Source organism: Thunnus albacares, chromosome 13 (assembly GCF_914725855.1).
Source record: "Thunnus albacares chromosome 13, fThuAlb1.1, whole genome shotgun sequence".
Classification (NCBI taxonomy): Eukaryota; Metazoa; Chordata; class Actinopteri; order Scombriformes; family Scombridae; genus Thunnus; species Thunnus albacares.
Window position 1 is genome coordinate 28,300,408 of NC_058118.1, and position 14,738 is coordinate 28,315,145.

Here is a 14,738-nt window from a genome sequence, read left to right on the forward strand (position 1 = left end):
ACTCAAAATCCAAAAAGATGAAAACTAAAAATAAATAGAATAAATACATAATTTGTTCCACTGGAATTGTTTTTTGTAATTGCTTTCCTTCAGCTTCATGTTTTTCACAAAGTGTATTTGTCATTTGTATTTCAATCTCTTCACCTTGTTTGCATTATACCGTAGTTTACAGTCTTGCTGTTTCTATAGAGAACTAGGATTGTGAGTGATGAGAGAAATCACTTCATTGTCACTCCGTTTGACACAGTGCCAAGAACTATATTAAAGCTCTTTGTTTAATTGGGCATATTGGTTCCAACGCCAACCAGTTTCGACCTCAGATGGTCTTTATGCAGGGAGGAAATAGTAAAGATAGATGTTTAAACCTGGTCTATAGACAATAAACCTGAAATAAATATTATTGCATCACATGATGAAATAACCCCCAGATGTAGAAAAAGCAGCTTTCAAAGTTATAACAAAATATTTATGTAATAAAAAATACAAAAGAAATAAAGATTATGTAGTCCCAATAGCTACAATTAAGAAAGTTATTTAAATTGTTAAACTGCCTGATATTTCCATTGAAAACCATATTGCACATCAGCATGAGCTTTTGGAATAAGCAAGTTCTAATTACATTTAAATATTCAATATAACACCTGAACCCTCCACTAATGTCCATCAACCCGTTGTGCAGATCAATTCATCTGGTTTTAGTCCCTGTTCTTTTGCCTTTTTCAAATACTTTATGGATGCAGGATATGGATACTGTAGGATATGGATAATATAACTGAATATCTATTGTTTTTATTGGTTTTTTTTTAAGCAAATCAAAACAATTTGACAGTGCAGTTAATAATGTGACTTAACATTTAGACTGTCAGTTGGTCGCTCAAACACTCAGCTATGAAACTGGTAAAATTGGAGTCATATATATAGTTAGAGAAGTAACAGGTTGCAAAAACCTGTGTAGCATTTTCACTTTACAATTTACTTAAGGATATACAGAAGTGATAATAAGGAAAATGCAAATGTTAAAAGAAGCATGAAAAACTCTTGGTTTCAATAGATTCTCAGTCCCTGAATGTTGATACTAAACAATTCTGCAAAAGCCCAGATTATGTTTCATGCTACTTAAAGAGCACACTACGTTCTTCATTGCATTGAATATTGGCAATGTATGTAAATCGTGAGGACCAGTAACATTAGTAATTCCTAGAGATACTGGGCTGCAATTTAATATGGTGAGCACTAGAGATATTTGAGAAAGTCAAACTGAAGGACTTTTACGTAAATCTAAAAAGTCACTTACACTCTTACATTATCTCATTTGTTTAATTTGGACCAATTAAATTTTATGTAGTAGAAGGGATATTATACTCAAAAGTTAAGCTTCTTGTAAAATGTGTTTTAAAGGGAAATCTTAAGATGATTCATGCAGTTTGTCACTGGCCTTGTAATATCTGCAATCTTGGTCCACTGTTCACTGCATTTAGTCCAAGACATATTCATGACACATCATTACAGTTAATTACTAATATTTAAAAGGAGACCTACTATGCTTTTCCTTATTTTCAGTCATATACTGTACATATAATGTTACAATGTCGGATGTTCATATTAAATGTGGCCAAAGTGTCAAACCAGGAGGTAAATGCTTCAGACTGCTCTGAATACTCAGTTTCCAACAGTTTTTTCTGCTTTCAAACCAAACTGACATCAACTCTTGATAGATTTCTTTATATGGCACTGCTGCAGCACTGCAGCGTGTCAGCTGCTCTTGTTGGAGTTCAGTGCTCCCGTTATTTAGTTATTTGAAAGCTGCAAAAGCAGGAAAGTTTTCATCAGCAGTAACTTAACACGACTGATACAGCTGAAGGCAATCAGCAGACAGTAAGATAAGGCAGATATCTGAAAGTACAAACAGGGCCGCAGAGAGAAACTAAACTTTAAATCACAGAGATTAAGTTAGAAGCTACTAAAAGTACTGAGAGCTGAACACAGAGAGGATAAAGATGTCACACACAATAAGCAACTAAGTTAATGAGAGTAATATTTACCAAACAGAGACGTCCTGCTGTAATCTTTGTTGCTGCAGATGTTCTTGCTGTCCACTTGCATATTTGGATCGGATTTCGGCTCCAACAGGTACAGGAGTATTTGAGAAGTTTATATTTTGAATAAAGAAGAAGAACAAGATGCAAAGTCCAACTACTATTGTTTGTTTACACCGCCTCCAGAGCCTTGTTACAGAGCCAGAGGAAGCTTCCTGAAGCTGGCCAAGAGTGGGCTTTTAGGGAGGGGAATCCAAAACGGCCTGTTTCAGACAGAGCTTGAACTGAGGGGCTGCATAAAAGGCCAGTTGTAGGACACCATGCTTTCTTTTCTTTAATTTCATCGGATAAAACAATCTTTCTTTAATTCCAAAGTGAGGAGGTGAGTGAATCCAAGAGACATGGGGTAAATGCCTCACCTAAGACCTACATGAACTCACCTCTTTACCCAAGTGGGGGTCTGACAGCATGACACTGACCAAAATCAAACACTGTGAAAAAATGGAGGTTAAACAGACCTCCTGAGAGACCATTTCTGACTGCATAACTAAAATTATTGCCTGAACTAAAAGCATAAGCTGACACTGGAACCGGACAACTACACACACATTTGGACCAGAAAATCTCCACAGACACTGTTATAAACTCTGGCTCACATTCCTGAGTGATACCTTACTGCTTCTCTTGTATTTCAGCCAAATCTGACTTTCATGTGAATTAAATGTCTAATCATTATGTAAATCATGTAATTTGTTTGTCATAAAAATGCATAAAGAATGGTATAACTTTGATAACTGTGCGATAATCGCTTGATGAGATATTAAAATTTTGATTTTATTACGTTTTACAACATGTGATCATATTGCCCTTCTGTTGACTGATTGTTATGAAATAATAGTCATGTTGAGTTTATATTTGAAATTATGTTTGTAATGTAGTCACATAATTGTTGCTTTATCTTTTATTTCACTATGGTACTAAGATAGTTTGAGAAGTTAAATCAATATATATATATATATGTATATGTGTATATATATATATATATATATATATATATATATATATATATATATATATATAAACTCTGCCTGTCTTGTCCAAGCTAATAAAATCAAACTTTAGAAGGATTTCCCTTTGAGCTGGTCTCCAAAAACTTAAGACACGTTAAGACACTTCTATTCTCTCAAGAGTATAGTCAGGTTGACCTTTATCTGGTATTAAACCAAGATTACAAGAAGCCAGTGAAAGCCTAAATCCTCAAGTCAAACTGGCATGTCACTCTGAAGAAAACAGCAATGCTTGAACCAGATAGAGGCTTGCTTGCTGATAAAAGTATGACCAAACTGGACCCTGGTTGTCTGTTGTGAAAGCAAGGTGGTCACACAGACAAATAACCCTCTGCCAGGCACTCACTCCGTCATGGTGTCGCCCGGTAGCTTAGCCGGCAGCAAAGACTTTTTAACAGCTCAGTCTGAAATAATGCCCCACCACAGCACGGCCTGAGCTGGGCTGCACCAACTAAACTTCGCCGGTGACTCGACACTGCAGCTAACTCCAGCTCAACCAAAACAACGCCGGACCTGCCGAGACGACATCTCCGCAGAGGAAAATCTTCAACACAGTTGGCATTGAATGGGTTTTGCGAGCCAGGGTTGAATGATGTAAAATTCAGAAGATAATTTCTTTAGAGATGTACACTAGTTTTCTTTATCATTCCCTATATGTTAGCCTTAAGTCACACACACTTCAAGCCACTATTTCTAAATGTTTTTTTTTTCTTTAATTATTATCATTTAAAGACCTTATTATTCTTTTGCTTTATTATCCTATGCTTTATCATGTATCATTAAGATCTTTAGCTATGAATAAACGTCTTCATTTATCTTTAGAAGTAGTTACTGTGGTTTCTTTGAACACAGCAGATAGAGGTCACTGTTTTGAAAGGAACTTATGGTTTTATGAGATTGATCAAATTGAGTAAGATTTAATGTTTCCTCTGGACATTAAAGATTTCCCTTAAAAGAGTTGGTACCCTGATTATTACAAGGTAATTAATTAATAAAAGTAGATAAATGAGGAGTTTTTTGAACTGTGAATCATACAAAGCTTTTCTAGTGGAGTCCAAAAATAGAAATATAGAGCTAGAAATGAGTATAATAGGTCCCCTTTAAAGAAGGATTGTGAGCTGAGATATAACATCTGGAGCAACCATTCATGAACTCATAAATGTGGAAAACACATCACAAATGAGAATAAAGCAGCTGTGGCCTGGGCAATATAAGCTACCAACATCATTTACAGAGAGGAAACCACTTCACTACTGCTGCAGGCATGTCTGTCTCACAGAGTAAGTCATACCATGTCAGGAGGCACTTGAACTACCTCAAGTCCCACCAGGATCACTGTGATGCATGAAACATGCCAACTTATGTTGATGACATCATTAATCAAATTCATTGATGCATAAATTTGAAAATATGCCTAAACCCCATATCATGTATTAAGATGAACTTACTGAGTAAATGTGGTTTTCCTGCCTACTGTGTAAGCTTATGTGACATGGTGCTTCAAAATCAGTTTAAAACCAATCAAACCTATCAATAACATTGAACAAGTAATTCCACTTGCTATAAAAGTTATTTGAAATTAAAAGTGAAGTTGAATGCAACCAAAATGCCAGTTAGAATTATCCATGGCATTGTAAAAGTATGGTAGTGATGCACCTTCAAATTAGAAAGATCAATCATTGACATTTTCCATGGCAGTTGATGTAAAATACCTATTTATTGATGCTTCTTTGCCACGATTTTTCAAATTATTATTCTTTAAACAGTTCTTGCTTGTCTTTGATTGAACCCTTTCATGCATAGTGGTCACTACAGTGGACAGCTATTCAAAAGCCGTTTTCTTACATATGCATGGGGTTTAATGGTATAGTTGCACATCAGCCAACACAGTGGACTCTAGTGTGTCATCCCATACACTGCCATCTATTGGCCAGCCCTTGGAAGTGCAACACAAATTTCTCAAAACCATAGACTGTAAAAGCTCAAAACCAAGATGGCCACCTGCTGGCCAGAAATGCTCAACAGCTCAGGAACATCTTGCCAGTCCTTCCATAGTAATGGACCCTTGCAGGTAAATAAAATTTTGTAACATCACGTAACAACTAAGGAGTAATACAATTGTTTCCAAGTATTGATTTTATGTTGGGAGAAAATGACTGATGATGATTAATCACCTGTCCACTAAGTTGGACAAACTCCTTGAAAAATGCATTTAAAAATAATGAAGTTCAAATATTTTTTCATGCCTAAAGAGGAATAAAACACTTAGGAAAAAATTCTGACTGATGTAATCATAATTCATGCATGAAAGGGTTAAATATTTATTCAAATGCTTTTTATTGTCCTTTTTTGGTTTGTTTTTTTACTGAAAAAACATAACTGTGTTTTGCAAAGTGCTATTCAAATTAAGTTACTTGTGTCTTATTCTGCTCTTTTCTAACAGAACCTGCTGTCACAGCATGCAACACTCACAGTCTAGAGATTCAACACAGTGTGTAAAAAACTTGCATATAAATATGATAAAAATGCTTGGCCTGTCAATCAACTAATCTTTACAATTTAGCTTGATGTATCTGCTGAACATTTGGAAATATTAGTTTATAACATTTTTAATACAGTAAAATATTAATAAAATATGGAGGTGCACAGATCATTTATTTTTTTTTAATCAAATACTCATACAAATTTATTTTTTGGTAGATAATGATAAAAATTGGATTCTGGCTGTAAATTTAACTGGATTCCCCACTAATGGATTCCAGCTTCAGTCGCAATTATAATTGTAAAATCTCCAATATAAGAGATACTACCATATGACACACGCCATGTACTCTTAAAATGGTTGAAATTGTATTTGGTGAGCAGAAAACCTTCCCACCTTGAGTGTCTTTACCACTTTTACAATTAAACTGATCCCCTTGATAAGTGTGAATGATCCTAATTTATAATTTGTAAGAAAATAATATTGCTTTTTTCTACTGCAGATAGACAGTTGAGGTACTTACACTTCACACCCCTCAGCAAACTCTGAGCCCATCTGAGCCCCTGAGCAGTGAAAATGTAAATGTGTAAATATGTACATGTAAATGTGACTATTTCTAGCAGGCAAGGCTGGTTTAACAACCAGGCAAAGTGTGCATTTACCCTGGAGCCCCAGACCCTCAGGGGCCCCGAAGGTGCCAAATTCATGGTGTGTCTCTTAGTTTGTGGTCATTTGATCCTTTTGTTTTTCTTGTCTTCCTGTGTGACACTTTACATGAAGCATATTCCCAAATAACTTTGTGTTTGATTAAATTAGCAGAAACAGGGGGTTAATGGGGGGCTCATGGCTCATTTTTGCCCTGAAACCCCCTAATTTGGTCATCATGGAGAGTGAATGAAGTCAGTTTGAATTTCACTGATGGAACAAAACTGGGCAGATGCTTAATAGAGGGCTTGTGACCACACACTCATGAATTTGTTCACACAAATTAGGAAACTGCAGCCACAAAATAATGACGTGTATCATCTTCATTCATATTAATGAAATCGAGTAAATGAGGTCTATTTTTGCCTCCACAAAACATCATCTAATGCTGGCGATATAATCAGTCTCCGCCTAAGAGCGAGTTTTATTCTGCTGTGGCACCTTTGGGGAAACACTATAATTGGTTAGTTGGTGCAACCATTTCACAAATGCATTTCAGTTGAGATAATGAAAAAAACACAAGTATATCATGGTCAGGTTGTTTATGTTATGCCTGGCCTACGCAAGAAGAGTAAGTGAAATAAACATCTTTGTGGCATAATTATTGGAACAAAAATAAAATGTACCCTGACTGTTACTTGGCAGGTGCTCTGTGGCCTCAAAAGGCAGGTCCGTGAAATCAATGAATGACTGTAACCAGGCACAGCTGACATTTCCAGGGTGGGTGGCCTGGCACAATAATGTCTACTGTGCAACAGTTAAAGTAGGCATGCTGCAGAAGCAGGACACAAGAAAAAAAAAAGACATAAAGAGGAAAGTAAAGATACCAACCATGAGCTGCAGGTTCAGTGCTGGGCGCAGTGTCTGAGCACACAAGGAGAGGACATGGCAGTTGTGGAGGGAGGTGTGGAACAGGAGGAACAGCATGCAAATAAAGGAGAAATGGGGGAGGAGGCAGGGAGGGAGGGAGCGGGGCAGGGGGAGAAAACAAATGACACCCATAAGCAAGCATTCAGAAGACCAGAACATGACAAAAGACATAAGGCTTAAGGGAAATCAAAGGGAACCAAAGGCAGTGCAGAGATAAACATAAGCTTACACACTCACACACATACACACACACACACATACACACACATGCATTCGCACACAAATACATATTCCACTGCACACACTGGACGTTCTGCTCAGAGGGGAGCATAGCTACTGCTTGAGGAGATATGGAAAAGACTATTATCATGTGCTGTAGGCAGCTGTGGTGTGGAGAAAACACAGACTATCAAGAGGAAATAATTGTGCAGCTGTCCTAATGTAACAGTTTATGGCTTGGAAAAGACTTTCCCATCTATTCACGATGGGAATGCATGGCAGCGAGTCAAGTAAAGTTTTCGCGAAGTTACAACATTCAGTGTTACAATGACTTGATATGGATGAGATGTTCACCGACGTGGTTTGATGTAAGTGTTAAGTGTTCATGGAAGCATCAGAGTGTCAACCTTTTTAAAACCGCAAAAGCACTGAAATTAATTTAAAGTAGTGAAAGCAACTTATTGTCAAAAACAGATCATGTTCAGCAGGGACAGTATACAATTTCTTTGGCCTATGCTGTTTCAGCAGAGACATGAGCCTGTAGGCTGTCAAGTCACAGACAGATATTTGTGTAAGAGAGAGAGGATGGTGCTGAGTTTAATGTGTAATTGTTCAGGGAGCGATGCCACGCCTCAGCTCTGCCGCCAGAGGCTCAGGGTACAGGGAGCAATCTCACAAGGTGAGACTATATCAAGTTCATCTTAGAATTACTGAGAACCTCTGAGGATCCATTTCTCTGCAAGGTCCTTGAGTAGCTGAGACATGTCAGTGGTAAATAATGCCATAGGCCAGTCATTAGAAGGGCAATGTTTGAGCATATTTGGTTGAAGTAAAAGCAGTTAGTATCTCAGCATGATCTTCCCAGCAGTTCCATTATTGTGGAATGTTTTTATGCTTGTTTGCTGCTAAACAAGTGTTTCTCAATTGAAGCAAGATTAGTGAGTTAGTCAGCTGATTTTGGGCTTAACCCTGGCTTTAATATATCACACAGCTGGATCATTTTTAACCAGGGTAGATCAACAGTGTGACCTTTGCCACACGGCTAATCTGTTCTGGAGTAAGTTCAGTTGAGAGGATCGATTGAAAATGTGTAAAACAGCCCTCCTACACGGTCAACTCATTGGATCCTGACTACCAGCTCCTGAAATAGACTGTATCGAAGTTACAAGTAATAAAGATCTCTCAAACAAATCAGTAGACTTACTTTGCTGTCCAAGGTAATTGAGATATACACTAAATGTTTGTAGCATACCATTTACCCACTCTGGCTTCAGGTATCAATAAACTGTGTTTATAGTTTCGTAAATCCAACAGGATTCCTTATAACTATTGGTTCATACATTGTAATCTATTTTCTACATTTTATAGTTGATGTTTGTCTGTTTGTTTGTATTTATTAATTAATAAATAATAATTAATTAATAAAAATAACAATATTAAATTATTAATAATTAGAAGACTCTTCTCCTTGGTAATGACCTTGGACACTGACTGGCAGGTCTAGCTCACCAAAAAAAATATTTTAGCAAATTTTAAAGTAGGCATTATTTTGACAAATTGACCACATGTTCAAAATCTAAATGGTTAATTCAAAAGTATCCTCAGTAAAACAGTATATAGACTAGATAGAGCACTTCCAGGCATTTCGACCACACTTGACTAAATGAGGACTTGGGACAGAATAATTAAGATTGATGACGTTTCACAAGTGAGAAAAATCTTTTTTAACAAGTGAAAAATGGGGAAATAACTGACTGGAGGGGTTTTATTTTCATGAATTTAAGAAACATGAATTTTTCAATGGAACATTCCAGCAATCATATCTACAATCTTTGTAAAATATTTTTGAAACCTGTCTTGCTGTGAAGCAAAAGAAGGCTGGATGATGGCCTCTTTTTGTTACATCTCTGCCACCATGTGAAGACAGAAATAGACTAGTGGTTCATTGACATCAAAATGTAAAATGAAGCGTCTGTCCCTGCAAGCTTCAGTCAACAAAAAAGCAGCATGGCCTGCTAACCCTCATTACACTGTGGGTGGCAGCCATGTGGGACTGTTCAATATGTCTGCTGCTGAGTGATTGCCTGTCCATTTTTGAACATCCTTCTCCTCATCCACCATCTCTAACTTCACAGCTCAACTGAGGGATATGCAGTGTCCTTGCTGACATTCACAGACATGATGGGGACGCATCAGCTCCATGACTACTTGCCACGCTTCGCATGAGCCCAGGTTTAACTGTGACATGACATCCAGCTCAACATGCAGAGATAACTGCATGCCAATCATAATTATATTGGCAGAAATGCATTAGGTGGAACCCTGTGGTACTGAAAATGCCAACAGGCTGTTGGGTGTCCCCGCTGGCTACTAGAATACTTTTTTGTTGGATCCACTTTCTCTGACCTGCCTTCTCTACTTCGGGTTTAGTTTGTGATTTCCTACATTTGCCCAGAATTTTGCCACCCCCGACAGAGCTGTGTTAATAGAGAAACTGGTATCTTTTTCTCTTCAACAGTAGTTTATTTCCCTGTACAAACTGCTGAATGTTGGCGGAGAACAGTAAATCCAGGAGGAAACTATTGTCTGAGGAACAATCAGCATATCCTGATGTTTATCATATATATGTTTTAAGTTATGGATGACTTGTTTTTTGCCACTTTAAAATGGGACTGAATGGGACTCTTGAATCTAAGATTTATCACTGTGCTGGGCTTGTTTTTTTTTTTTTTTTAAAAAAGGCGTGGCAATGTTGTTCAGTCAGTTGGTCCACCACTTTGGTCCAGACTGAAATATCTCAACAACTATGTATGTATTGCAAGGAGGTTTTGTACAGACATTCATGATCCCTAGAGGAGGAATCCTAAACACTTTGGTGATCCCTTGACTTTTCTTTTAGCATCAACACGAGGTTGACATTTTTGGTTTCTAGTGACATATCTTAATAACCTCTGGATAGATGGTCATGCAGTGTTATTCATATATTCCTGTTCACCTAACATTGACTTGTAATAACTATGGTGATCCCCTGATTTTTCATCTAGTGCCATCATTAGGTCGAAGTTGACTTTGTCCCATTCTTTGGTTTTTAACCAAATACCTGCAGCAGTAACGACATTCCCACCAGCTTTGCCTGTACTTTGTGTTTAGTGCTGCTTAGAAAATTTTAGCAGTGAACATGCTAAACTCAGAGTGTAACAGAGCTTCTAGCATGGCTGTAGACTTTTAGTATTGTTGGATATTTCCTTAATGCTGTGCACCAATGAAGTATGGTTAAAATAATAGTCAGGATTGATATGCAGTATTTAGCAGTTTTACACACATTTACACATTTTAACAACCTCAGTGCAGCCTAGGAGTTGTAATGTAGTGTAAAAATATATGTTAATACTGACTTGAATGAGTGCACATAAATTTGTGCTGTTGGTATTTTTCAGATATTGTGTGGCTAGCGGATTATCTCCTGGCCCTGCTTTATGAGTTTCATCTCCTTTTGGTCATTGTAGAGTGCAGTAATACCTCTGGAAGACAATATACTTCCACATTAAGATATATTTTGGGCTCCAGACAAGTGTTTTCCATGATGCTGAACACTCTCTTAGGCTATATGCTGCATGACAGCAGTTATTGTGTTGCAATTGACCTTAATCAAATTAGTTATAGCTGGCTGGCTCCAATTTCAAAATGGACAAGGAATCAAACTGAGCAAAGTGGGAACAATACCACATATTATCTGGCACACCGTGTGCATGCGTTAGTCAGGAGAATGTGAGGTGGAGGCAAATGTGAAGTCACTTTACCAGATGGTGTTTATGTAATTTAAGACCCTGACAAATGCAATGCATATTTGTTTCTCTTTTCCCTTGCCTGTTTTGTTGTCCTGTCTGTAGCGTGGGTTAAATGAATTGGTTGTCAGCACTGTTTATGGTCTTTTGTCAATTAAAAGTAATACTAGCCAGCTGCCTGATTGTTTTGCTTGCACCAGGTCTACATTTATTATCTATTTTCTTCATTCAGGGATTAAGTTGTTCACTTGGCAGTATGTTGAATTAATGAATGATTAGTCATATTGTATTGATGGGGGACAGAAAGGTGAGGTGATAAGTATGTAATATGTAAGTATGAATATATGGGAGGATGAATACTGAATCCCTAGAAACACAGCAGTCCATTTGTACTTTTTGGGTTGGCTTGCATTTCACAAAAGACCTCCTATTGGCCCTGACTTCGACTACAAAGATACAACAGACTGCTGCCCCTGAGGAGAGTGTGCAGCACAAAATGTTGCTTCTCAAGGAAATTCTTTCTTTCTCACTGACATAGAAATGGCAGAAAAAAAGGATATGGACAGCCAAGCACATGGGAAAAGAAATAGGATTTTAAAGAATAATAAACAGAAAATTTTGTTCCTGGAAGGTGTTTTGGAGAAATATAAAAAAAAAAGGCAGTTGAATGTAAATGGAAATTAATAGCATGTCCCAATTGCAGAAGCTACTGTATAGGACAGATATCTGAAAATAGCAATTTAATCATTACCCCAAGTAACTTTCTAAACCCTGCCAAGCACTTAAGAGCCATGTGTTGGGGCTCTAATAGATTTTTTTAGAGTACTCTATTCTGTCCCCCTAATGGGAAATTGATAAAAAAAAAAAAAAAAAGAAACCCTCAATACCACTCTGACAGATTCATTTGGCAGTGGGTCTCTGATCTGTGCAGCACACTGTGGGTAAATGAAATCAACTGGCAGAGCGTATTATGGCTATATGAGTCTGTTGCCTTCAATCTACACTATATACACAGTAATAATGGAATGCCCCTGATAGTTGAAAGCAAAGAGAGGACATCTGGCAGAAACTGTAAGTGGGTTGTTTCGACCTGAAAATATTGGCACTGCAGACGTGAGGTTTGTTCTATCAGGTGGAGCCCACACATCTCAACATAAGTCCTGTTCACAGGGGACTGATATGACTTGCCAAAATACTGTACAGTGATTTTTAGTACTTGCAGAGATTGTCAATGATTTTAATTCTCCTTCATTTTAGAGAAACTTTGAGTTGGGAGTTCCCAGTATTTTACTTCTATAAAATCATTAAAATATTTGTCCATCATGAAGTATGGATGTGGTAGGTAGTGGGGATGTGCAGAGGGCCCAGTATTTGTATTTGTATCTGTATTTGTTGAGGCAGCAACATTATTTGTATCTGTATTTGTATTTGAATAAAAGTGGAAAGAGGCTTAAAAATCCTGTTTTTGTTTTTAATTTTAGAAAATTAAAGTGTTACAATAAGTGTTCATGAATAAACTACCTTACGACAGAGGTCCCCCCATCGGGTCTTGAACTCATCACCTCATTGCAGACAGACCTCTACCTATTTATACACCCATAACACAGAGATTGCACACCGTGTAACGTGTAGGGAGGAACTTCAAAGGCAATTATTGCTTTGCACTTTTCATTTATTGCCTATTTTTTACAACCTAACTTTGTGGAAAGAAGAAGGGGAACAACAGGTTATGGAGAGTCCCTCGGGAGCACTTTGCTTGTGTCAGTAATTTAGCTTTATCTTCGGGTGTATGTATGAAACAAATAAACCCACCATTTGTGCTTTGCCGAATAATGTATTTGTATTTGGGCACACCCCTAGTGGGTAGTAGGCAAAGTGCATGAACCAGAGCTAGCATCATATATGACGATAAATGACCTACGTGACCAACCTTCCACAGATAGGTCATGTGATCATAATGTTTGTGACACCTGAGCCGGCTGTTGTTTTGTCACGCATACTATGTCCAAGATCAAGAATGGATTGCCATGCTCTAGCACTCAACACTTGAGTAAGCAGTTGGAGTTAAAGTACAATTCATGTTTATTACAACTTGGGTCTTAATTATATAGTTTTGACCATCATTTCTATTGGTTATGATAACATTGTACTACCAAAGTAATTACTGATATCTGATATATGTTTCTTCTTTCTCTGTCATGAAATATGGAGACATTGGTGAAATATTAAGCAAAGTCTAAAGACTGGAGATTTTAATGCATTTAGTAGAAACTTGACAGCAGCCTCTGTGGCCACAAGTGACAATTATAGGATAATTTCCTTACATTTCCCAAGTCGGATGCTTTAAAGACATCATCATTAGGCGACCTGGCTGACAGTGAGTGCAATGATGTGTATATATATATTGGAACTACTACCAAATGAAAAACATGTATTTTATATTTCTCATTTTAAGTTAAAAGTTATGTAACCTAACTTAAATTCATTAATTCATTCACTAATTTTGTAAGAAAGTGATCTGGAATGGAATTAATATCTTAAGTATTGCTATTTACCTTACCTTATTTACCTTTTATTAACTATCTCTATTATTCTCAGCAGGCACATTAGAAATAAGTGTGATAGTTTTGCAAATCTGCAGAGATCTCAGTGTGAATCAGCCAGAATAGCTACAGTATAATCAAAACAGGCCTGTGCAGACTCCAGACTCCTTTATCTGAGGCAAAGGAGCTATCAATCAGCTTGCATAGATACGTATTCTCTTTAATCCAATCAGATGGCATAATCAAGCACAATGCCTGTGATTTCTGCCAGCCTCGTGAGATTTGTTCCAATTGAACGGTCTGTCAGAGAGGCTTTGATTGCATTTGGAGCTCAGGCTGATTTCTGAGTTGAGGCATAAAGTAATGTTTTCTATCTGCACCCTATGGAGATTTATACTCACAATAGCCCTGAGTTCTGTTTCTGAAAGAGCAAGATAAAAATTTGCTTATTTCAAAGGGCCAAATTTTCAAGTGCTCATATTCACTTATTGTTCACCTCAAACACTGCCCTCTTTGTACAACCCACCTGGTGATTGATCTATAATTGACTTTATAAATGAGAGATGAGTTTCACATAAAAAGGAAATTATGTCTGCAGTGAATCCATGTCTAGAATAATTATTAAACCTATACAATCATCATAGTAAACCTGTGTCATCATCTTTAGTGCTCTTAGCAATTTGTTTGCGTTTGCTTTTTCCATTATGCTGATTCATTGTGATACACACTCCTATTCCATGAAACAAGAAATACATTAATTACAATTGTAAATAGGAGTTTGTTGGGGAAAACCAAATCTTTTCACAACATGTTTTTGTACACCTGGTCTGTCTGTGGTATTACGAAAAACCCTGCTGTGAAATGATTTTTCGAACATAGCAGAGAATGAACAGTATTGACGGGCATCAGATTGCTCTGAGAGGTTTCACTGACAACCAAGCAACAAGAGCTGAGCCTCCGCCTACTATTTGTCATCCATACACACCCACAATCATACGTAGAAAAAACATTGAATAGAAAATAGTTGAAAA

At 37.2% G+C, this 14,738-nt stretch overlaps 1 protein-coding gene across 4 annotated transcripts in view; it reads right to left on the reverse strand.

Annotated features, from left to right (window-relative positions):
• Nucleotides 1-14,738, reverse strand: part of cadm1a (cell adhesion molecule 1a) — a 416,956-nt gene that overhangs the window by 34,160 nt on the left and 368,058 nt on the right. For 2 of the 4 annotated variants that reach the window (XM_044370498.1, XM_044370499.1), the window contains one exon: nucleotides 7,122-7,154. The exons of the other annotated variants lie outside the window; for them this stretch is intronic. In XM_044370498.1, the coding sequence (XP_044226433.1) occupies nucleotides 7,122-7,154 (33 nt within the window). The remainder of the gene's footprint in view (nucleotides 1-7,121; nucleotides 7,155-14,738) is intronic. 4 annotated transcript variants of the gene reach the window in all.